The 27,327-nt window shown below is 29.9% G+C and overlaps 2 protein-coding genes across 2 annotated transcripts; both read left to right on the top strand.

Moving 5' to 3' along the window:
- The first annotated feature begins 3,321 nt into the window (after window positions 1-3,321).
- Window positions 3,322-4,619, top strand: LOC107002048 (elicitor-responsive protein 3-like). Its single transcript, XM_015199975.2, has 5 exons — window positions 3,322-3,447; window positions 3,709-3,774; window positions 3,887-4,013; window positions 4,125-4,242; window positions 4,361-4,619. The coding sequence occupies exons 1-5, from the start codon at window positions 3,381-3,383 to the stop codon at window positions 4,385-4,387; spliced, it is 405 nt and encodes a 134-aa protein (XP_015055461.1). The 5' UTR covers window positions 3,322-3,380; the 3' UTR covers window positions 4,388-4,619.
- Window positions 4,620-16,489: 11,870 nt separating this feature from the next.
- On the top strand, window positions 16,490-27,327 carry LOC107032733 (homeobox-leucine zipper protein HDG8-like). Its single transcript, XM_015234304.1, has 10 exons — window positions 16,490-16,584; window positions 17,567-17,684; window positions 19,186-19,377; window positions 23,186-23,695; window positions 23,875-23,967; window positions 24,071-24,280; window positions 25,093-25,276; window positions 25,450-25,718; window positions 26,329-26,418; window positions 26,956-27,327. Exons 1-10 carry the CDS (start codon window positions 16,490-16,492, stop codon window positions 27,325-27,327), a joined length of 2,133 nt encoding a protein of 710 aa, XP_015089790.1.

Below are 27,327 nucleotides of genomic sequence, written 5' to 3'. Positions count from 1 at the left end.
ATATTATGTTAAATTAAATAAAGAAAAAATATATATAAATCAATCCATAACAAACTAAAATATTGTCATTTTCAATAAATATTCAAAGTGTTGCTAAGACATCCTATTAAATGTCAAAATATTGTTATTTTGAAAAATTTCTCGAGCCTCCCAATATTTGGTCATCTCTGGCCCAATTTGATTGTCTATTAATTTTATTCATTTTTATAAGTGAAAATTTTTATTCATTTTTATAGATACATATGTAAATAATCACATGTGTCTTAGTTTTCCACTTCCTATAAGTTCTTACTTTGCTCTTCATCTGCTCATTTTCAATTTTGGGAAACTGTTGTTGCAATTAATCAAGTTCTTACTTTCTTTTTCATTCACTCAGTGTTCCTCATCTTCCATTTTTGGAGTGTTGCTTCAATTCTAAGATATTCCTTTGTCCTTTGTTATTCTTATATGTTATTAGTTTTTCCTTCAAATTTCTTTATGACCATAGTGGATATCAAAATGGAACTCCATACCTTCAATTTTTTCATCAGACTTTTGTGAGCAACAGAAAAATAATAATAAGAGTTTTGACTCATGCAACTGAAAGTTTTTGTTTTATGTGTTTATAATAAGATTTTGATTTTTAGTATTGAAAGGGAAAATTGGACAATATTATTGTGTTCACATGTTTCTTCAAGTTCTTGCTCTTCTTGAACTCTCTAAGTATATGAATTTGACGTAATCTGTTGGATTTCTCTTTTCGAATTTCTTGCTCTTCTTGAACTCTCTAACATATATGAATTTGACGTAGTCTGTAGGATTTTTCTTTTTCGAATTTCGAATAACTATGAACTGTAAGTTGCCCATATATAAGTGTTTTTGTTTGTTTTAGCAGGGTTTTCAGGTGGATTAATCTATTTGATCTATGTGATTTACAAGAATGATGTTGAAGGTGGGGTCATGCTAAGTTTTTTGTGAAATTTTGGGGGAAGGGGTAAGCCTGGTTAGAAGTTCAAAGATGATCAATTTTTTGATACAAATGATTTTTACGATAGAAGTATTGGAGGTGGATGATACAGAACTTTTTGCTTAACTTGTGTTGTTGGAAATGTGATTAATAATTAAGCCAGGTCAAAAATTGAGAGTTGAGTAAATGTATATAGTAGGTCTGTGAGAAATATTTAGGATGGTTTTTTGTTTCAATTTTTGGTATGTGAGCTTTTATATCTTGTTTCTAGAACTAATATAATTTGTATAGTGATAGAACTTTAAAAGTTGGTTAAGAGTGTGCATAGTTGTATGTCACGGATTTAGAGTTTTGAAAACTCTATTAAAGAAAGACTAAGAAATATTTAGAGAGTTTTTGGCTTGGGCCTTGGAGAATGTTTTTCTTCCTTGAGTGATTGTTTGCTTCAAGCTTGGATGTCTTACAAATGAATATCCCATCTATTTATATTACAACCTAGGAGCTAAAGTGGAATTAAAATTTACTTTACAAGTCCTTAAAGTATTTACACTTTTATCCATATTCTAGAATTCTCTACTAGTTTAGAGAATTCTAAGGTTTTCTAAGACATTTGTCAAGTTATTCTAGAGTCCTCTAAAGAAAGATCTAAGGAATTCTATAGTCTTCTTGAAAGTGTCTAGAAAATTCTAAAGTGTTCTAATAGCCTCTTCATAACTCTAGATTCTTCTCCTTATTTCAGTGCCGAATTTGACTGGCAAAATGGCAGGATATGACACATAGCTCCTTTGACTGTAACCATTTTCTCAAAATTGGGCATCTGACTCCTATTGGTTGATTGAAGACTAGCTTAAGTAAGGGGCTAGCTAGCTAAAGTTAATTTATTATTGTTTACGATTGACTGCTTTGCGTCTTTGTACTTTTTGTATCACGTGAACTCTAAAGCTATCTTTTTTGGTTGTTCAAATTACCTGGCTTGTCCAAAGGGCGACACACTCAACAAGTTTTGCCTAAAGGGGGAAAGCTGGGTCAAAAATTAAAAATTGAGTGAATGGATATAGTAGGTTTGTGAAAACTATTTAGGATGGTTGTTAGTCAGACAGTTTAATTTTGGAAATAAATTTAAATTTGTGATCATATTTGATGGATCTTTGATGCTGCAAGTGAGGGCTTACTATAAATAAGTGGGTGAGTAGTGGTTCAATTCTCTTTCTCATGTCTTTTTATCTCATTTTCCTTTTTGTGGAATGTAATTGTTAAAAAATTTAATTCTAATTCTTCGTCGACTTACTAATCTTTGGTTAATTTATTGCGACTAATAAAAGTTCATATTTACAAGTACAATGCTAATGGGGAACTCAATTAGTTTAATTAGCTTGATCATCATGATCCTATGTTTCACAATAGAGCCTGACATGACATGCATAACTTGAATTTAACATGACGCTAAATAAGAAAGTATAGAGATTGAGTATACAGTAGAAGAGTAAAAGGGCCGAGTTAAACCACACTAATGAGGAAAATAGAAGAGGCTAACTCCTCCTAATGAAATTTCATCGTCGCACAATTTCTTATTGTTTCACGTGTATTACTATTTATCACTTTATTTATTGGTTTTAGATACTCAATGAACAGTTATATTGATTAATGTAGATGATTTAACTGGACAACATGTCTGTTGTATGTACTAATAATATATATTAAGCTTATGTAGCAGTAGTACTGTACTCAATTAACTCACCAAGCTGAATTATTGAATAGTATTTCGACATTGTACGATATAATTTTCAATTCCACATATTACTAATTTGACAGTGTTGGACCCGTGCTAAACACGTGCTATCCCCATTTAGTATATATAGAGAGAGAGAGAGATACACTTTCAAAGAAAGAGTTCTATTGACGTTGAGAGTATTTATGAAAAGTCACCAATCCATAACGCACAAAAATCACTCAAAGAAACTTGTGTTTTATTTTATGTACATTATTTAACTCAAAATTATACTTTAATAATATCAATATTATCTCGTAATACCTTATACTACATAACTAGGAATTCACGTGCAACGAACATGTCGAAAAAGTAATTTTTTACTTACTATATGAATAACTAATTTGTAATTGAATATTCAATAAAAATATTAAAAACACAGAAGAAATTTTTTTTGAAGAGTAAGTTGATTTTTGAGGATAACCACTACTACTTTCCATTTATTAATATCATTAAAAGGGAAAAAAAATTAGTGTTCTATATTCATCAAGTTGGTTGTTCTCCAAATATTATCGGATCATAGTGAACATGTGTGTTTTTGTGATTGATCTAGTAAAACTATAAATTAAGCAGATCTAAAACTCATAAATCAAAACAATAAAAAAGAATTATATTGAAATCTATTTTACTTTCTTCCTATTGTCTTATTCTACTTTGAATTGAAAGATGCCTTATGGACAACTTGAAGTTTATATTGGATATGCAAGAGGCCTTGAAGATCAAAATTGGCTCAGTATTTTCCTCACCAACACATTTTCTTTAATTTATTCTATTTCATATTATATTTGTGATCGTGTTTATATATGATATTCTAATATGAAGTAGATTATGTGATCTAACTTTCAACATGTTATTGATTTGGATCATACAAATATGCACAACATATAATTAAAATACAAATACAAAAATTTCAAGTTCTGAATCCGCTTGTTAATTCTAACAATCAAATGAATCGATCAACTAATTCAATTTTTTTTGGTTATATTTACAACAGCTGATATGAATCCATATGCGATCATTACTTGCCATACTGAAGAGAAGAAAACTAGTACTGCATCAGGTTAGTGGTACCTACATAGTTTTAACCAGTAACAAAACGGCCTTTAACAACATAAGTTTTTTATGATTGTCAATTCATCATATGATCTATTAACTAAATTCATATCTTATAGGTGAAGGAGAGGATCCTGAGTGGAATGAGTCCTTCTTATTCACTGTTTCTCGCGGTTGTGACGAGGTTCACATCAAGATTATGGATGAAAATACGATTGAAGATGATGATTTCATAGGAGAAACAACGTTAATAATCTCTCTATTTCCCTTCTCAACTACGAACATTAACTTTATATTATGTAAATAATATATAGTCTCTAATACATGGTTCTTTTCGGTATTGCATTATCAACACAGACTTCAATTAGAAGAAGTGTTTCGCGAAGGAGAAGTTGAAGCAACCATGTATGACCTTTACAAGGATGATGAAAATTGTGGATCCGTCAAAATTGGCCTCACTTTTACTCGCGAGGAGGTAATATATATTATGTGTTCTTTAACAACAAAATCGATTATTCTTTTTGTAATTTTGAGTAGTAATTTATTTAAAAGAACTAGATCGGTCAAGATTAATATATTCTTCTCACTTGCAGAGGGATGAATATGACGAGGACTACTAGTTTACGCTGTCCAGTCCAAGAAGTTGAGTTTATGAGAGGGTCGTTGAGTTATCCATACAACAAGAAATAGTCCTAGGAATAAATTATGAAATGATATTGAAATGGTTGTTTCAATTATCAATTTCTTAGTTTTTTTGTATGAATAACATATGCATTGGTTATGCTGTAATTTTTTGTATTTAATCGATATGAATTTAAAGTGAAATTGAAATATACGCGTTAGAAAATTCTACATTTGTATCATCAATTTTTAATTAGTTGATTGTTGTTATGTCATCTCCCATGCATGTTTGCTTCTAAATTCTAATACGTGTAGTATGCATTTTGAAATTAGTAAATTATTCCAAATTTAAGATGGTTGTAGTATTTCATGTATTTGTAATAATATGAAACTATAACTAGCAATTAGTGTCACATAAATGGAAATTTTATGAATGTTAATGTTAGTAGTTATCTCATCTTCTAAATTCAATATTTCTTAAAGAGGCTCATTATATTTTATTCACTCTTTTGGGGAAAATAACTTTCTAAAAATCTAACATCTCTTGATTCAGTTTCAGTTGTACTTCCATCTTCCTATTCACTCTTTAAATTGTTCAGCGTATCTTATAAAGATATATTTCTTTTATTTAAAATTAGTTAACCAAACTTACCAAGATGATCATATGTGCCGACAATCCCAAGATGGTAAACCATTCAACTTTGTTATATGACCAGTCCAAAATTCATAAGTAGTGAAAGATACTGATCTATAAGGTTTTTTATTTAATATGTAGGATGCAATACCTGATGCATCTACCTAGGAAGAGATAGACAAAATTTTCAGTCATATTCAACAATATTCTACTCCTTTTAACTACACCATTTTATGGAGGTATACAAGGGATAGATAATTGTTTGATAGTATTCATTTTCGTACATAATTCTTCAAATAGTTTTGATAAATAATCACGTCTTCTATCGATTTTTAAAGTCTTTATACTTATATCTAATTAGTTTTTCAACTTTATTCATATATTATTTAAACCACTCAAGTGCTTCAAATTTTACGAGAAATCCAATAGACATAATCAACATGGGCTACCCAGGACCAAAAATCTAACAATTTTAGACAAAGGCAAAACATATACGTAATAATCCAAAATCTAACAATTTTAGACAAAGGCAAAACATATACGTAATAATCCAAATGATATATTCCTAGCCTCTCGCATATGTTTCCAGAGCTATGATCCTTTCCCCCATTCAATTACATTGGGCTGTTTTACAGTACTTGTTCCACATATAGTTTGTCCATGGAGACCTTTTGGTCCTAATAATCTACTAGAGCTTACCAAATAATGGTTAGTTCACAACAAATAAAATATCTAAAACCGAATTCCCCTTCTTCTTTGGGTAACCACTTATTGGTCCAAGAAACCCAATGTTTGCAAGCTTCTTCCCTTCCCAGAAGAACCTCATGTGCATATTATGAAGAATTCATTCACATATCGTCGAATAACTTTGAAATAAGTAGAGTAAACTTGACTTGAGGTGAGGAGAGTAGAGAAGAGGAAGGAGCGCAGAGCGTGCAGCGATGTTCTAGTTTAATTTGAAAAACGAAGTAAAAAAATCATGTTGGGTCCTATTACTAAGTTGGTGGACGAATTTGGGATCTGATGCGCCACAAGCTTGGTCACACCCGATAGTAATTATGTTCTGAGACGCATCTTGTCGAACATCATCACAATGGGTCTCACACCACGTCGTCCATCATGTGAGATTCATTCACTACTTGAATCTACTAGAGTGGAAAACACATGAATTGTGCTAGTACTATTAGATCAACAAAGATTTTGATAATTGACAAATAGAGGAACATATGAAGGAAACAGGTTACGCGACATGTTTGCTCCAGACCGAATTCGACTTATATAAGGAAAACGTTAACCAGGCGAATTACAACATATTTATATTTTCTCAAACAATGTTCTAAGAGTGTTATTTGTATAACCACACTTCTTCTTCATATATCTCTAATCACCACACCCAATTTATGTGGATTCTTACATGATCATATGACTTGTTTAAACTTATTTAATTGGATAAATTTTAAAAATATAATTTATTATTAATTAATTGTTGTCTTTTTTAAATCCTAGTGCTTTTGGTCTATATATAACTGTCATATCCCACTACGTGCAGTATCGATAATGCATAACATAGACATAAACCCGAATATACCTTACTAATGTCAGAATGTAAATGTCATTGATCTTACACACACCACACACATAGATATGCATCGATAGTTTGAGAGGTTTATATATTTTGACAACCAGTACATATTTTCATATACACATTCCACAACGGTAACAATAGTTCAAATTTCACTTTTTCAACGGCAATACCTCATAAACAACTCAAAAACCTTCATTTTTACAATGTCTCAAACATCCAAAACAAAAAAGTCTTACAATTGTCATTGTGGTAAACCAACTACGTTGAGGACGTCACACACCGATACAAATCAACGTCGGCAATTCTTTAATTGTGCAGTTGGCATATGCCCATTTTTAGGTGGCATGAAAATGAATCATCAACGAATAGCCCATCAAATTTTCAAGGCGTTGCCAAATTTGAGTTATTAACAAAGTTACAGAAATTCGAAGAACATAGGAATATGCTTATGACTTTCTTAAAAGAGGTTGAAAAGCAGATGAATCACTTAAAAGTGTTGCTAAAAGATGCTGAAACAGATAGAGAGTAACTAAATAAAAGGTTGACTTTGGCAGAAGAAAAAGAAAACGCCTAAAAGCTATACTATGTGATTTATTTTTTGTGTTTACTTTTTGGAAATTTTTAACAAATGAGTAACAGAAATGTAGTGATGAATAAATAAAGTATTTCTCTCTATTTGTTGAACTGTTATATCTTTTATTTTTGATTTATAATATTGTGATAATAATTTATAGTATTAGACATACAAGTTTATTAAGACATAGATTAATAAGAAATTTAAAACCCTTCATAATATAATATGTATTGTCAGATGTATATTTTTGTCGTCAAAAACAACAAAACAACAGACCACTTGAACCATGTTCTTAAAAACCAACTCGTCAAAAACATATTGTCTTAAAAAATCATATAAAAATGTGTTCAAACCAAGGAACAACCCAACTATCACAAAAACTAATTGTCTTAAAAAATGAACAACTTCACAAATTGTCTTAAAATACCATCGAATAACCATCCCAAAAATCACAACTGCCCTTTCTCACCACCAACCTGACCAATTATCTCTATCACAATACTCATCACGTCCATTTCAACTTCAGTGGCCATCCCTTCTTCTTCAAGCTTTTGATCTTCTTCATTCTCTGTTATCTTCTCCTCTTGTTGTTCTTTCTCTTCTTCTCCATTTGCTTCATTTTCTTCTAGTTTCTCCTTTTTTTTTCTTTATTGTTCTCTTCCATAGTCTCTTCTGTTGTTTCTCTTGTTCTTTCGTCTCCTCTTCATCAACTTCTTCAGCAAAGTATGCATCACTGCAACAAGACCATCATCCACTATAGTTAATGGAAGGATGTTGTCATCCACTATTGGTGATGAAAAGTTGTCATCATCGACTGCAAAATCAGTGGCTAAGAATTAATAAAAATACATTATATTACACAATTAATAAGTACATAAATTTATCTACCTTTGTTTTTCTTTTCAGTTCTTTTCAACTTCTCCTCTCGTACAAAAGCAATGATTTCCACCATTGATTGTTCGAAGGATGCAAAACGTTCACCCAGGCTTCCATATTTAGAAGTACTTGGTATAGAATTCTCCCCAAGTTAATTAAGAATGTGTTCATTTGAATACTCATCCTCCACATGGCCTACTACAAAAGTGAGGACAATGACCTTTCAAACTAGCCTTTAAGGCATTAATAAGTGTGTCCTTCACTTCGTTCATTTATGGCTTTAATGTTGCCATATTATTTTGTTTCTTCTCACAGATACTAGGTACTAGGGATGGATGCACAACCTAACAAAAAAATATAATTAGTACAAGACCTTCACTAATTTATAAATATTGTTATATGACAAAATAAGTTTATACCTTTGTATACATTAATATATCACCTTCGACAACGTTATCACTCTTTGTCGTGTTCCATCTAAGTAAACGGGAAATTGACAGTGGAGACGCCAAAGGCTTCTTCGCATAAATATCAAGATGAAGAAAAATCTCATATATCCAAACTTAAAATTAATAAAATAACAAATAAATGATGAAAATTACCAGAAACGCTCAGGGGAAGCCATACGAAGCATATTATGCATTCCCTTTTTTCCTTGTATGTCACGACCAGAATCTAGACCCCAGACGAGACCGGCGTCGTTGACCTCTTAGAGGTCGCAAACAAGCCTACTTACGTCATTCTTACTTTACATAGGTTAATTTTAGCGAAAAATTTGAAATTTTTGATTCTTTAATCATACTTGCTAAACATTCTTTATATTTCGTAATCGTTCATCATCAACCATCTAACATTTAAGAGATAAGCAACTGAAAGAAATAATTCATTAAGTATTAATTGTATATCGGCCAAAATAGCACCAATACAAAGTCTGGACAAAAACAAGAAAGAAACGTTAGTGGAACATGCTCCACTAGCTCAACTCTAAAACTACGCTAGAATGTAAAACAGTAGCATCCTCGAAAGCATGAGGACCTACCAAACTCCGGATGAATGCTGACGTCCGGATAGCTGCAACAACGAACATGTAGCTCTACCGTCCACATGTGCCTACACCTAAAAGTAGATGTATATATGGAATAAATACACACTTGTACTAAGTATGGGTATATGCAAGCACACACCAGGGACATGCATGAGAAAGAATAGCTCTTTCCTAACAACATGAATTTTGGAAGTCAAGTCAGTGCACTTGCCAAATTGAGATTGGGAAAGTTATGCCATGAGTGACATGCATCATTATAGGTATCGTATGACACACAACACATAATATCTTCATATAGCACATAACATATAACACATAGCTTCTTTCATATTATTCGTTCATATGCCATGAGACCTTGTTATCATGGACTTGACCTTAAGAATTTCCAAAATGAGGGCTCAACATATGGTACCTCAACTAGGGAGCCTTCTTTAGCAAACACAGAGTCTGTTTCATTCATTCATACGTACCTCATTTCAGTTCATTCATAGGCCAGTGTGAACATTAGCTATATCTAAGATGTAGTTTAAGACTTTCAACGGGTTTGCAGTGCAATGATCAGGAATAACCTAATGTCATTGCCTGAATCTAGCTCACCTCTTGATTATCCTATCTTAACACCTTCGGTATCATTCATTTCTTTATATGATTGATTTGAGGCTGGCCTCATTCATTCATTGGGAACTTTAACTTTAACTGACATAGATCATGTGAGCATCATGAAATCCAGTGTCTCCCTCACACCGAAAAGAGGTGGAATCACCGGCAAAAGTGACTCAATAACATGCTAGCGTGTATGGGAATTTAACCCCGCCAGATCTCTATAGTGGAAATATAGGTTCAAAGACTAGGAGATGTATGAAGACCCATACCCGGCAAGCCAGACAGTCTCATCTCATGAGAGTTACGTGAACCTCCACCCTTCCCGAAAGAAGGCATCACCGCTCATAGCTAGCCTATCGGTGCTCAGTATAAAGTTCCATTACATTCAACTCATACATCATGGAATCTGCCTTCTAGTATGAGGACATCATAGCTCAATAGATGATTTCTCATCTCATCATTAGTATTAAGTATTTTAAACTCAATATTTTTCATTAGTGTTCACAGAGACTGGTCTCTTCATTATCTTACACTCTCATTGGTGAGTACGTATTGGTAACATTTACTTAGGCTCATTTGAGATTGCTCTCATCATATACATTAGCCTCACATCATGTTGTCACCACATTCTTCATTATTAGCACCTTTATTTTTCATAGTTACTCACCTCTTATTACGTGAATGTTCATTTCTTCATTTCATAATTCATCTCATCATATGCCAATGCACTTGGCCATTTAGTATATCTTAAACTCGTACTTAACCCTCGTAAGATTCATCATTTCCTTACGTTCATCTTAGGTTCACTTAATTTTTTTGAACGTATGTTAGACTTATGTGTCTATACATACAAGCAATGGGGCTTCATTCATAGTTCGCTAAGTGAGTCCTACTTTCATAAGATTATGGATTGTAAGACTTATGTATCTTGCATATATGCCAAGATCTTGATTTTTTTATCTAAGTAGATGGCATTATTCTTGAATATTGTACTCACTTATGACTTATGTATCAATATGGAGGTTTGGGCACGAAAATCCAAATTTTGAATCACTTGAATATCATATATAATTTTCGTTGATTTTATTTCTAATATTCATAACATTAGAACTGTAAATTAAATCCCAACATTTTCATGAAATAATTAATTTTCTATTTTAATTAGGATTCTAATTTAAATCTCAATATTTACATGAAAGAATTAATTTTCTATTTTAATTAGAATTCTAATTTAAATCTCAATATTTACATGAAAGAATTAATTTTGTATTTTAATTAGAATTCTAATTTAAATCTTAATATTTACATGAAAGAATTAATTTTCTATTTTAATTAGAATTCTAATTTAAATCTCAATATTTACATGAAGGGATAAATTTTCTATTTAATTTTTACTATTAATTAACCGAAGGGATGGATGTTCGAGTCCCCACAACCCCTTTGATTTTTAGGATTTAAATTCATTACCATAGGGAGGTTGTGGGTTCGAACCCCCACGACCCCCCCTTATTTTTCTATCTTTTTCGCTGAGGAGGAGGAGGCTGTGAGGTGGTGGGTTCGAACCCCCACAGCCCCTCCATCTTTAATTTTATTTAATAAGGGCGAGTGGCAGTGAGGTTGTGAGATCGAATCCCCACAGCCTCACTTCCTTTACTAATGATTTCGCCCCCTTTCCTTCCGCCTTGAGGTCGTGGGATCGATTCTCACACCTCACGTTTTTTTTTGCGCATAGCTGGGGATCGCGAGTTCGATCCCCCCAGCCCCCTTTTCTTTTCCTTTTTCCTCGCGAAAGACAGGGGCGAGGGTTCGATTCCCCCCAGCCCCATTTTTTCCTTTTAGCGAAATTCGCTGGTCCCAGCCCCCAGTTCGAACCCCGCCTGGCACCTTTTCTTTTTTTTTTTAGCATGTGTTAGTGAGGTCCTGGGTTAGATCCCTACAGACCTCACCTATTTTTATTTTTTATGTTTTTGACACCCAAAATTTCCAGAATTCTCCTGTAGCGAATTTGCAGATTCTGGAACTTTGTTACACATTTTTATGAAGCGATTTACGGGACTTTTAAGCACCTCTTTATAAATACATTTCAAAACAAAAAGAACGGTGACAGGTTGTTACATACGCAAAAAATGAGATCATGAAAATAATATTTTATTTTTCTATCACTTTTTTATGATAATAATAAAAATGAAACTCCTAATCATCATAAATTTTTTGTTGTTGTTAAAATGAAATAATTATATTATTTTTTCTTCATAACAAAGAGAAAATAGAATACTAAAGGATCAAATGATTAGCATTGACATATAAATTAAAATTTAATAAACTCTAGCAAAAGTAACTAAGTTGCTAATATAATTCAAAGTGAAAAAATAATCTCTAATTATGTCCTTCTACCATCTTCCTTTGCAAAGAGATCCACCATCATGGTTTGATCTATATGTCAAACTCTTCATTATAGCAACCAACTGAATAAAAAAATCATATACCAATTAAAAATAATATGTCAAAAGAAAGAACTATATATAACTATATATAATATAGTTGTATATTATCTTTTCAATAGTACTAACAATACTAAATAATAATTATTTCTTGAAATGTAACAAATATTATAATCAAACTATATTATATCTGGAATACTAACTATTAGAAAGAGTCATTGCATACGCACAACACATTGTTAAGAGTTACACATATTTTTTTTTAATCATACTTACTTAATAAATGATAATACAAGCATAAAGAAAAAATATTAAGACAACATAAGTACATAAAAATAAAAAGAAAGACTTTAGAATAATATATATATTACCTTCATATACTTTTTTTGTTACATGTTAGTTAATTCACGAACAAGTATGATAAAGAAGAGCAATTATAATTTTGTATGTGGATCTTCATGAAAATAAATATGAAGTTATATAGATAAAATAAAGGAAATGAAAAAATAAGAACTTGAGAATGATATATTTATTAACTTTATATACTTTTTTTTGTTCATGTTATTTTCATTCACAAACCAAATACGAATTTATATAGACAAAAATAGAGGAAGTAAAAAAGAAAAGTTTGCAATGATATATTTCTTACCTTCATGTACTTCTTTTTTGTTACAAACCAAATCAATATGATGAACAGAAAAAAGATAATTGTGAATGTGAATCTTCATGAAACTAATATGAATTTATTGGCAAAAAAAAAAAAAAGGAATACCATAAGACATCATAAACATACAAATTTAATTTGGAGGTTATGGCCATAAAAATTATGAGAGTTATGAATATTATTAAAAGTAAAAATTAAAGAGGAGCAAGTCATGGGTAGTAACTTCTACTGAATACATTAAAAAATAAAAATAAAAATACTTAAAATGTAAAAAAAAAAAATATTATGGTTTCATGGTTAAAAGTGAAATAAACAAATAGAAAAAGAATATATAGAGTTTTTTTTTAAATATAAATTTTCCTATATTAATAAATTATCATATATTTATATAAAAGAGAACCTTAGGTCTGCCTATGTGGCGCCACCAGAAACAAGAATTCCCTTTAAGTTTATTTATTTTCAAAACTAGCCTTCTCTTTTCATGAAAAGTTGTGACTTTTATGAAAAGTTGTGACTTTTATGAAAAGTTGTAACTTTTTTGAAAAGTTGTAACTTTTTTGAAAAGTTGCAACTTTTATGAAGAGTTGCGAATTTTATGAAAAATTATGATTTTTATGAAAGGTTGTGACCTTTCTGAAGTTTTGTAACTTTCCGATAAGACACAATAAATATCTGTTCACACTACCCTATGTTGTCTATAAATAGAGGAATTTTTTGCCACTGTAATTTATAGGGGGGGTTTCCCACTATAGGGTAGTCAAATTCAAATACATAATCTGATTTTTTATGAAGTTTGTTTCATTCTTGAAAGTTTTCATGGAGCTTAATCTTTACTATAAGTCACAGTGATTCATCTAACTATGATAATTTTTTTATACTATTTTGGTGAATTTTTTTTTAATCTGTTAAAGTGCCAGCAAGGATGAGTGAAAATTGATCTTCTCTTTTGTCCCTTTCTACAAGGCTCTTCATATAAACAAAGCAAATTGATTTCAATTGCAATGTGACATTACGACTCTTGGACCTCTTAGTGTACAATTCATAACGTTGTTGAAATGGTTGAATTCATTATATTTGGTTCTTAAGTAAACAAATCTTTTATTTCTTTCAATATTATTATTATTATTTTGAATTCAAATACATTAATTATGTTTTGTATAAAGTGTTTCATTTCTTAAAGTTTTCTTGCTCCTATTTCATGAAGTTGAATTTTTTGCTAAAAAATAGTGATTCATGTATCTATTGCCACTTCCTTTTTTGCTATTATGGTGACTTTTTTTGAAGTATCTTTAAAATTTCAATGAGGAGGATCGAAAGTTTATCTTCTCTTTTGTCCCCTTTTACAAGGTTTGTTCATGTACTTTTGGGAAAATTCTTTGTGGGATTGTGCTATATTTGATAGCACACAACAATAAATATTTGATAACTAATACGGAACCAACGATGAAGTTTGTTAAAAGAACCAAAATAATTGCTCTCTTGCTCGCCACAATTAGTATATTATTTTGATTGTTTTTTCTTAGATACAAACATTTGTATGATATTGCACTATTTTTAGAACATTTGTATAGAGACAATTTGTCCACATCTTTTATTGCAAGTTAACTAATTTTTCAAACTTCTTCTTCTCTTCTATTATTAAAAAAGAGATCAAGTTTCGTGAAACTAACAATCTCCAAAATACACTACAACAAAAATATTTTTATTGGCAATAAATATGCACATTTACAAAAAGTTCTACAACCTTTAACGACATTAATTAATTGTTATTGAATTCAATGTTCTTATAGACTTTAGGGACACTTATACAGAGTACCAATTGCCTCTGGAAATACATATTTAATGATAATTAATCTATTAATTATCATTAAAAATTATTTTTTTGTAGTTATAATTCATTCTTTTGATAATTTTTTAATTTTTGATAAAGAAGTAATACCTCTTTCTGGCTTCTTTCAATTAAATTTGTGAACAGTAAACTTGGATACTACCCGAAAAATTATCTTTTTGAAAAATATATTAAGCACATGCATTTTTCTTTTTGATTGTTAGGAAAGTGAGGCCGTCTTTATTATTATTTTTGGATATTTATGTGTTCAAGTGCTCACAAATTTATGTTGTGAGATTTTAATATGTCATGTGTTAAAATTTGGTTTAGTATATCCCGTTGTGAACATTCAGATGTCACCTACTACTTGGTTGATAATTGCATTTATTTTTTATAACTACATACTATAACTATAACAATAATTATGTTTTAATACAAATAAGTTGGGACGGTGATATGAAACCTTAAAAATATTAATGACTATTTTGAGAAAATGCCAAAAAAATTATGATAATAACAATTTTAGGGTCATTTTTAGCATATACTTGATATTGCATACAATAATAAAAAAGAGATTGATTGAGGTTCATAAAAAGGAGTCCAAGATCGTCCATTTGAATCTAATTAATTATGATCTTGTATGGACGTGATGTTCCACTAAACTTGAGAGTGTTGTTTTTCAACGTTTTCTGGTCTCTTTTTTAACTTCTAATATTGTTCTTTATGACTTCTTAGAATTTAAAATTTTTCATTACATCTTACCAACTATTTCGAGGGAGATTTTCTTAGACTTCTTTCTAATACTTAAAATTAATCTATGACTCATAATTTTTTTATGAAATTTTAAAAAGAATATATCACTTTAAGATTTCGGAGAATCGCTTTGCCTTAAGATAATATATTTTTGCCAATTATGTATTGAAAATACAAATATTACGGAATGATAATATGTAAGCCTAATAAAATAGTTCAATACCGTGCGAAGCACGAACAATTTACTTAGTTTATTGTGTAAATGAAGTGATATATTTTTACAATAGAATAATTAATTTAAATTAAAAAAGTCAACAATAAATAAATTATGTTTCTCCTTTTATTATAGTGAGATAAATAAATAAATAAATATGAAGAGTTTTTGTTATATATGATCCTCTATTAATAAAATATTTATTTGTGATAAATTTACCTATGACTCAAAAAGTCATATTTGTATATCTATTTATGAAATTTGACCTATGACTCAAAAAGTCACAATTATATTCCATTTATGAAATCTAGCATATGACTCAAAAAGTCATAATTATATTTCCATTTATGAAATCTAGCATATGACTCAAAAAGTCATAATTATATTTCCATTTATGAAATTTAATATATGACTCAAAAAGCCATAACTATATTTCTATTTACGAAATTTAGCCTATGATACAATTTACATAGACAATATATCAATAGCAAATCATATATATTAATCTCAAATCAAATATTTTGCAAAAGACAAAAACAAATTAAAACATATCACAATTCTTATTTTGTGTTCACATTTGTATTCTCTAAATTTTTATCCTTAATTTTTTGCCAGATCAGATTCAATGTGTCAATCATATGTCAAGTCCAACTTGTTTTTTACTATATAAATAGATCATTTACCATGAACTTATGACATATTTCTCTATCTCTATTCATCAATTAAAAGGTGTGTAAGAATCTCTCTTATATATATCTTTTTCTCTTGGATTTATTTTGGTTTGTTCTTATATAAATTGATTGGTAACAATAGATAAACATATTAAAACTTTTTTTTGTGCGTGTTTTCTTTTGTTTTATTGAACAAAAAATTAGTAATGAAAAATGACAGATTCGGGAGAATCAACCTCCAAAAAAAAATCAGAAGGGACAACACAAGTCCCAAGATACTCCGTGGAACAAATTCAACAGCTTGAAGAGTAAGAATAATTTTATTACAAAAAATAATCTTGATGTTCAATTCTCTTACTTCTTTTTTATTTTTTATTTTATTTTTCTAAAGATATTATGCTATTTTCCTAAGAGGCATGAGTGATAAAATCAAAATCCATTAGTTGTATGATCAAATATTATCAATGTGTATGTGTGTGTGCACACTTTTCTTAATAATTCAAATTTAATTTTCTTTTATTTCATGTTTTGCTTTTTGTTTTTTTTTTTTGCTTAAGACTATTGATAAATATAGGTCTTTTTTGGATGATAAGATCTACCATGTATATACATCTTTTATAAACGAACTAGTTGTTCTTGATTATTCATTAATAACTTTAACAAAAGGAGATGAGTTTCTTTAATTTTAATGTATTTCTCATATTTACACACAATCTTTCTCTTGGTGTTTAATACCTTTTTATTAGAATTAGCTAATATAGATTCGCGTCAAAAATTTCACTTATGATTTCACTAATCCAGATTCACATTAAACTATTCTACTTTAGGGCTCAACTAATTAATATAAATTTATATTGAAAAGTCCCACTTTAGAACACGATAAATTCATATTCGCAAAAATCTCACTTTTGAAAATAAAACACTCTTGGCCAAACCTAACAACTCCGATCCCAAGTCGCGAACATCAAGCCTTTGTTTAAGGATACATACCACTCTTCAATGTCCTCGGTCAGCTAGTACCCTCTCTAGGGACTAGCTTAATTACCCAAATTTACATTGCAAATTATATCCCGTTTTAGGGGTAAAACATTCTCTATCAAGGATGACTTTAGTTCTAACACTCGAACTTGAAAATTCCGATTAATGATAGAGAAATACTTACTAGTATAACACATCTGCTATAATAGATTAAAAAAATTCTTCTTTTTATTTTTAGGTTTACTGTTTTAAAAATTTTGATCAATAGGAATTGATTTCTTTTTTTTTTTGTGTGTGAATTTTGAAATGAAGATTCTTCAAGAAATGTGACCATCCAGATGAGGACCAACGAGAACAATTGAGTAGAGAAGTAGGGCTTGACCCTAAAGGGATCAAGTTTTGGTTTCAAAACAAAATAACTCAAACAAAGGTATTTTAATTTATTGGTCTTTTTACTATAATTGTAATTATACTTAATTGATTGTTTATTGTTATTATTATTATTATTATTATTATTATTATTATTATTATTAATAATAATAATAATAATAATTATAATTATTCTTCTTCTTCTTATTATTATTATAATAGTGAATTAATATTCCTTTTTTAATATATTATTAAAAAAACAAGGAAAATGACTAGTTAAAAGTAGTCTCGACCCATGGCAGGCCACTGAATCTCTTGTTTTAGTTCCCAAATTTGCTTCTCTAAATTTTGTTAAATTACAATATTTTTTCCTATACAATTAATTCGTACATTCACTTCCTCTCATTTTTTTATTTTCCCCCTAAGTGTACAATTTTTTTTTTTGTATTTCCATTAGGTTTGAGAATTTAGTCAAAGAAAATATGATTTTATAATTAGGAATTAATGATTTCCCTTTTTGGATTAATGAAAAAAATCTACGCATATTAAATGGCGGATCAAATTAGGTTTAGGCCAGTCAAAATGATTTGAACAAATAAACGAATAGGTTAATAGTTTGTTTGGTTTGAGCTGCACTTAGAATGGACCACAATCCAATTTCCCAAATCAAGATTACCAAACAAAATTATTTTTAATAACTTCTTTTATAAATCAATTTGAGCTACATTTTTTTTTCTATATCAAACAATTTTTAGACATGCATTTTGAGTTTCGCCCAAATTGATTTTCGTTAAAATAGGCCTAATCAAATTCATCCAAATTGAAGCGATTGCGAGTTGGATAAATTATATTTCAATGGAATAAGTTTTTCACCCATGCAAAAATTAATCCTTCAAAATGTATATTGCACATGAGGAAGGAAATGTATGTTGTTCAAAATTAGAACGAAAATTTGAACTTTTAAACAAAGATGGAGGGACAAAATATTTTTCATACATCTAAAATATGCATATATTGATATCACTCTTAGTTTCTTCAAATGTAATTACATTATAGTGTTGATTCTTGTCATATATATAACTAAGTAAATACCAAATGTAATTAAATTCTAGTGTTGATTCTTGTCATATATAACTAAGTACATACACCTTCAATTAATTAACATGTGCACTTCTGATTTATTTGCTTGTGAATATTGACAAATTTATCATAATTATTAATTGCTGAATCACATAATTACCCAATTGTTATGTTAAGCATGCATTATATTGTTACTCCATATTTGATAATGATAAGGTTTTGAAAGTCATTCATACAACATACATTTTCCATAAAAGGACCATAAATCATACATTTCAATAAATTGTAATAAAGTAAAATGTTATTCTTGAAATACCACAAGAACCAAGATAAAAATGTATCGAAATTCTTGGGACGGAAAATGAAATTAACACAAGAACTATTAATTTAAATCTCTTTATACATTTAATTAGCTTATGACATCTGATATTATTTATCTATATTTTTATATGATTAATTTTTTAATATATATATTTCTTCAGATAATGAATGAGAGATCAGATAACGAATCTCTTCAAATAGAAAATGAAAGACTTCGTTGTGACAATAAGAGCATGAAAGAGAAATTGGAAAATGCTATGTGCCCACAATGTGATGATCTACCCATTGGAAAAGAAGAAAGGGCACTTCATTTCCAAAAAATGAAAATGGAAAATCAATGGTTGAGAGAGCAGGTAAATCTTTTTTTTTTTTGCGTTTTATTTTATTTATTTTCCTTGAAAATAAATAATAGTTGTTAGGATTTGTTTTCCTCCCCTTTACAGTTGGTTTGGACTTGTATCTGCTTCTATTTCTTTTAGGCTTGATATCCCATTCTTGTTGATGACCTTTTTTTTTAAAATATAGATCTACTACATAGCATGATTCAAATTCGAGGGACCCCATTTTTAGCTATAATAAGATTATTATAATTTATAGGTATATATTCTTAAAAAGATGATGTATAGTCTATTTCAATCTTAAGTTTAATTAATACTACCTGATTCAATTTTCTTTTTCTCATTAAACTTCAAATTTTGTATAAAATCAAAATAAGATAAATAGATTGAAACCATTAGAGTATTATATATAGAAAATGTAATTATTTCCATATAAAAAGAAGAAGAAAAAACTTTGCATCTCAATATAATTTTTTAAAAGAATTATACCAACCACTTTGAAGGAAAATATTTTATTCATCAAGTAATCAATAGTACTTTCAATCTTACTACACTTTCTCTCTATTTCTTCATATTTCTTTCTCTCTATATATTTCTTTCTATTGAAAATAATTAGCAACATTCTTATTTAAAATAATAAGAAACCAAACTAAACTAGGATTAAGAAAATCATTTCAATCTGAACTAGGACAAACAAATCCTAACTAGGAATACATTGAAAAAATACTAAATACCAAATTCTAAACAACTTAAGATTTCTAGAACTTTGAACTACTATTCCAACATTCTTCTGTAATTCAAAGTTGTATACTGTTGCATTTTTTTGTTGTTGTTGTAGTCATAGTAGTAGTATTGGAGCACTTCTCTCGAATCTTCATTTTTATTCTTGTTGCCGTTGTTGAAGTGAAAAACTTCTCTTCTCTTCAATCTTCAATTATTGAAACACTTCTCTTGAACCTTCAATTATTGAAATACTTCTCTTCAATTACCACTAATTTTTTTTTCTTTGTTACGTCGGAATACTTTCTCTCCAACTTCCAAGTGCATTTTTTCTCCAAACTCACATTTTTTTTCTTGGTTGTGTTGGGACACTTCTCTTCAACTTCCAAGTGTTGATACACCTCGCATCAACAATTATTTTTTACCTTCCTCCAACTTTTAATTAGAGAAGAGCTTCTTCTCTTGTGTCATGTTTGGTTGTACCTCTTTAAACTTACAATCTTTTTCTAACTCCTTCCCCGAGCATGCGTATATCATTAGTCTAGTCTTTGTTAACATAAACATTGGCAAGCGGACGACATTTATGAGTCATAGTCGTCCACCGATAATGGATTCTCTTCAAAAATAATTATTAGGATTGTAGAAGCTCTAATACTATTTTGAAGAAAATATTTTATTCATAATCTCAAAAGATCTTGAATCTTACTACAAGTTTTTTCTGTTCCTCTATATTTCTTTCTCTTTCTCTGTATTTCTTTCTATAGAAAATAACTAGTAATATCCCTATTCATAATAGTTAGAAATCAAATCAAACTAGGATTAGAAAACTTATTCCCATATGAACTAGAATAAACGAATCTCAACTAGACATGAATTAAAGAAATACTAAACAACAAATCCTAAACAATTTAGGATTCCTTCTCCCACTTCGGATCATTATTCCAACAATATTATTTGCATCTTAAAAAGGCTATTTAAAAAAAAAGTACTATTATTATTAAGGCATAGTGTGTTTGTTTGACAATTTGTGTGGTCAATTGCAGAGTCTTGTTCCGTGAACCCTTCTATTCATAAGTTTATAACCTTACCTTCACTTTTGATTAAGCCTGAGTCGCCTCATATGTCAATTCTTAGATTATGCATATGAAGTGATGGAGCTAGGGAAGGTCAAGTACTTTGGTAGCTTAAAGCCAAAATTGTTAAATACCCTCGTTGGCATTTGAAAGGGAAATTCAATTCTAATGTATGGAAAAGGGTTGATTTTTAGAGTCTTGAAACAACAAATAGTTCTCTTTATTACAAGTAACGACGTAACGCCTTTCAAGAAGGGTGTTGGAATGTGGGGCTTGGGCGAGGTTAGCGGAGTTCAATAAAAATCATGACAAGGTGGGGGATAGATAGTGTTTTATGTGAAGTATGGGTCATGATGAAGCAGTACAAGGTTTTGGAATCTTGGAGTAGTTGTATCATATAAATTTAGTTGCTGGCTAGGAGCAAGTTGTTGGATTTAGGAACAATGGTGATGTTTTGTTTTCAACTAAGATGAATGATCTGGTTTCTTATGACCCAAATAGTGGACGAAATACGAGTCTTGGTATTCAAGGAAACACTTGGTCGGTTTATGTTCAGAATGACACGAATCACTTATTTTTCTTAAAGGGAACAATGTTGTTCCGAGTGGGTTCTTGGGAGGAACGGGAGGTTTATGGACTTGATGAGTAGCAAGACTACAAAATTTATCGATACAATAAAGAAGAATTTGATAGTAGGTAAGGTATTTCATCGAAGTTCATGAATGTTTGAAGGTATTGAAAAGTGAAGATGTTTTATCAAATTTGATAAAAACATCTTTCACTTTCAATACCTTGAAACATCCATGAACTTTGATGAAATACCTTACCTACTGATCAGATTCTTCTTTATTGTATCGATAAATTTTGTAGTCCACGCTACTCATTAAGTCCATAAACCTTTCGTTCCTCCCAAGAACCCACTCGAAATGACATTGTTCCCTATGAGCAAAATAAGTGATTCCATGTAAATTTGAACATAAAACGTCTGAGTGTTTCCTTGAATACCAAGTCTCGTATCTTTTCGTCCACTATTTGGTCAGAAGAAACCAGATCATTCTTCCTTGTTGAAAACAAAAATTCATTGTTGTTCCTAAATCCAACAACTTGCTCCAAGCCTACAACTAAATTTATACGATACAACCTACTCCAAGATTTCAAAACTCTGTACTGCTTAATCACCCACACTTCACATAAACACCATCTATCTGAAAGAGTTCTTTAGTCATTGTGTAAAATATGTACTACAATAATGAATATATAAGAAACCAAAAATAGCGGCGAAACCTACGAGAAGTAGTGTCCTTAGACATCACAACTTAACCTATTACATATTTTTTTATTTTTCAGAATGAGAAAAAAAAATGGTTGTTTAACCAAAAGGCTCAGATACCATACAATGAAAGAGTTCTTTATTCAGAGTGTAATATATGTATTATAATAATGAATATATAAGAAACTAAAAATAGCGACGGAACCTAGGAGAAGTAGTGTTCTTAGACATCACAACTTAACCTTTTACATAGTTTAGACATACTAGGAATCTATATCTAACAAGCCTACCCTTTACACTATCCCCCACCTATACTCGGATGAGGTGGATAACTTTATATATTTTTCAATAAAAATCATGACAATGTGACTCAAAATTTTATATCCTCTTCTTCATTTACTTTTATATACATGATACAATCCAAGTTCACCACTTGATAACACTTTTTTTGATCTCTGTCTATCTTCTCCTTGGTGTTACTATTTCTTTTATTGCCATATTCCCCTTTATTTGTTACTCCACTTAAATCATGTATTCGTTTCTGCGCGGTGCCTATGACTTGCACCTGCCCTAGACAAGAGAGATCACCTTCATCTCATAGTAAACTAATTGAATGAAAAAAATTTAAATTATATACACCGACAATAAGTTATTTACTCTATCCTTTATTTTTAGGTACTCAAAATTATGTCTATTAATAATGATTACATATTATATATATAACATGTAATGTGACTTGACAATTTTGTTTTTTTTGCAGACCGCAAGATTATCAAAAATCATATCAAGTACCCGTGGAAAGTCTGTTGTGACGGATTCAAATTTGACACCACCAGCTGATGAAAGTTTATTGAGACAAATTATAAGTGGCTCTTCCATTGGATATCCTCCTCCTATAAATCAAGAAAATAATAATAATTCTACTGATAATGTTCGAGCACATTCAATAAATATTAATAATATTCCAATAATTTCCCCATTAACACGAAAAAAGTTTAGTTTTCATCGCGATAATGGGGAGCAATCAATTTTTTCTTATGTAGTTGTTCCTGCTATGATTGAAATGTGTGGACTTTTTCATTTGGATAATCCATGTTGGGTAAAATCATCAACTGATGAGAGTTGGCTTATTCATCGCGAGTACTATGACAAAGCATTTCCAAACCCAAATCGATCATATAAATCATCAACTGCTCGAATTGAATCATCAAGGGATTGTGGAGTTGTACCAATGACTGCAATTGAGTTGATCCAAATATTTCTTGATCCGGTAAGTTTCTTAAACATTTTCATATTATAATAGTTTTGTTCACAAGTAAGATGAGTTTAAATGAAACAAACATGTACAATGAATATTTATAAAGCCGACTCTAATTATATGAAATGTTTTTATGCATGATTATTATTGTTTAAACATTAATCATATTCTAATTGATTTTGTATATGCAGATCAAATGGATGAACATGTTTCCTACTATAGTCACAGAAGCAAGGATTCTTGATTTTCTTGATTCTGGGGATATGGGAATTTCAATTCAATTGGTAAATATTAATTCATATTTAATATTTTTTTCTTAAAAATTAAATATATATTAAAGTTTCTTCATAAAAAATAATCTAATTTTTTCTTGATTCTTGAAAACAGATGTATGAAAAGTTGCATATTTTGTCTCCTCTAGTAGACGCTAGAGAATTTTTCTTCATACGTTGTTGTAAACAACTTGATCATACAACATGGATAATGGTGGATGTTTCATATGATTTATTTAAAGAGATTCAAACTGGTGCACCTTCTTATGCTTGGAAGTTTCCTTCTGGATGTATAATTCAAGATATGGGTGATCACACGAGTCTGGTAAGAATCACTTCCTCTCACAATAGCTTGAAAACACTAATATTTTGCTATGTGTGGTCTCGATGAGGGCCCATATCACACGGGCACTGCAGAGATTTACTTTACATTTTTGCAAGAGATTGTTAAACAACTCAAACCTAACATATATCACTATTCACGTGTAGTTTATATTCCAAAGAGTGTTACATAGGTAAAATTTTATAAGTATGGATACATATCTTTTAATATTGTATAAGAATCAAACTATCTTTATTCTCGATTTAATCAATTTTAGATCCTTGTGTTATATTGTTCACACTCTAAATATTTAGTTTTGGATCCTTGTGTTAAATGTTTTCTTGTAGCAATCTAACTTTTGAGTTTTTGAATGGAATTTCGTCAGTTTTATCAGCCCTAAAATGTTGAATTTTATCTAGGAGAGTCGTCGACTTCAAATTCAGAGGTATTTCATGGATTTGACGTCTTAAGATGTGTTGCCTTTTTTTTCCACGTAATCTGATTGTGTTAGACTTCATTTTTTTTCTTTGCTTCCACATTTGTTGTTATATTTTGAATTTTACGCTGACTTGTCGTGGTGGAATAATACAAGTGTCATCGCGTTTTTTTTTTGAGTCGTGACAGTTGATGCCCTAAATGTTCAAATGTTACTAAATATATACTGAATAGTTGTATCCTTATATCTTGAATAATCCTCACATTGTGTGATTCAATACTAAAAAGCATTGAATTTGCAACATAGATTCTTATTGAAAATGTTTCCAATTATCAAGATTGTTTTTATAGCTTTTTTAATATGCTTTTTTCTTTTGTAGGTTACGTGGATTGAACATGTTCAAGTAGATGAAAAAAATCAGGTTAATCATATCTTTAGAGACTTGTTGTTTGGTCGTCAAACATATGGAGCTAAAAGATGGATTGTTACACTTCAAAGGATGTGTGAAAGGTATAATTTTCCAGTGGATGCATTATGTCCTACTAGGCATGGTCTCAAAGAAGGTTCGATTTTATTTTCCATTCTTTGTATTTTCAGGTTTTAAAATTTTAATTTACAAAATAAGATAAGAATATGTCAAATACTCTCTGAAATGTACGAGTTCCATCACATCACACACATCCTATTTTGGCAAGTCAATATTTATTTTTCTTTTTGTTTATTTTTTAATTTTTAGTGGTTAATGATATTTCAGAAGGACTGCAAAATGTTAAGCAGATATCTCAAAGGATGGTGAAGAGTTTTTGTGAAATCCTAAGCATGACACAAAAATTAGATTTTTCAACTTCATCAAAGTTGAATAATACATATAGGGTTTCTATTAGAGAAAATGAAGAAACTACCCAATCAAAAGGCTTCATTGCCACTGCCGCTACATCCCTATGGTTTCCTTTTGCATTCAAAACTATTTTTAATTTCCTCAAAGATGACAAGACTAGATATCAGGTATTTATCGAACTTCTCTGTGACGTGGATAATTCATATATTTTTGTGTTGTTGAATCGAAATGATGTTATAGATAACATGTTAATGTCATATGATATTGATATTAGTTCCAATGAAAGTTAGATGTTATAGTGAAATATATTTGATATAGAGAAGTCTGCCGGTATGCATTTTTATGTTGTATATTCAATTTTAATTCAATGAACCAAACTTTTAATAGAAATATTTTTTGCATTATTAATTCATGTATAACTTGTTTTTAACTAAACATAAATGTACCCTATTAGATTAACTTTTTTCAATTCTTATAAGGATTTTTCATGTGAAATTCGCAAAAATTTCAACATATATAAGATTTGGGACTCATAATTTTAAAACTAGAATGAGTTTAGTATCTATAGATTTTAAACTACTAAGTTTAAATCCTGAATTTGTCCGATCTACTTATATTGGACTCCTATGTTATTTTATCTGTATGTTCAGCTCTTGGCATTAATTGTGCAGTTTTATTTTATTTAATTATAGTCTTACAATATTCATCTCATGAATTAATTTTTGTCGATTGAATTATGAGTTTGTAAATTGTTTCATTTTGATTTTGTTTTTATAGTGGGATGTTTTTGCTGAAGGAAATAATGTGACTGAGTTAGTTCGAGTACTAACTGGAACTCTACCCGGAAACGATATTACAATCATTCAGGTATTGTCATATTTATAGGTTGCTATTTTCTGAATTAATAATTGCTCATGTGTTTTCTATCTTTTAGGTGAATGTTATGATAAAATAGTAGTTGATGACCTGTAGCTAAATATGTTATAGATAATAAGATTATTTGATAATATGTTGTTAGATGGGATAAAAAACAATATTTTTTATTATTGAGGGACAATTATCATACTACTTCCTTCGTCCCATTTTATATGACACCATTTGATCCGGCACGGAGTTTAAGAAATAAATGAAGACTTAAAATTGTTTATCAAATTGTCCTTCAAAAGTGAACACATTTTTCTCTCTCTTTATAAATGTATTAGATCTATTTAAATTAAGTAGGATAAACAAGGGTAAAAGAGAAATTGTACGTTTAAATATTTACTATATGAAGAAATGTAATATTCTTTTGGGGATTGACCAAAAAGGAAATGGTACCACGTAAAATGGGACGGAGGGAGTAATTCTTAATATTTTTAGTGCTTATACTAATACTTCTTAAATTGTTCTAACATATATATGCAGTCTCATATGCTAAAAGAGAACAACATGTTACTTCTTGAAGAGTCAAGCATCGATGAAATGGGAGCATTTTTAATCTATGGACCCATAGATTTACCAATAGTCACTTCAATTACCAATGAAGGTGATGCCACAAAAGTTGACATTTTTCCCTTAGGTATCATCATAAGTCCCGATGGCCGCCTTGCCTCGGAGAGGGGCAATAATGGAAGTGAAAAAGATGGTTCTATCTTGACAGTGGCTTTTCAAAAATTGATTTGTACTAATAATAATCCAATCTCCCAAGACCAACGTATGGAGGCAGTGACTTCAGTTCTTAACCTTTTGAGCTCTACAGTTTTACATATCAAAGCAGCATTGGGTTGCTTTGATTAA

The sequence above is a fragment of the Solanum pennellii genome, chromosome 10 (assembly GCF_001406875.1).
Source record: "Solanum pennellii chromosome 10, SPENNV200".
Taxonomy (NCBI): Eukaryota; Viridiplantae; Streptophyta; class Magnoliopsida; order Solanales; family Solanaceae; genus Solanum; species Solanum pennellii.
Note: the sequence above shows the minus strand (reverse complement) of the source record. Positions and strands in the feature narration are given on the sequence as shown.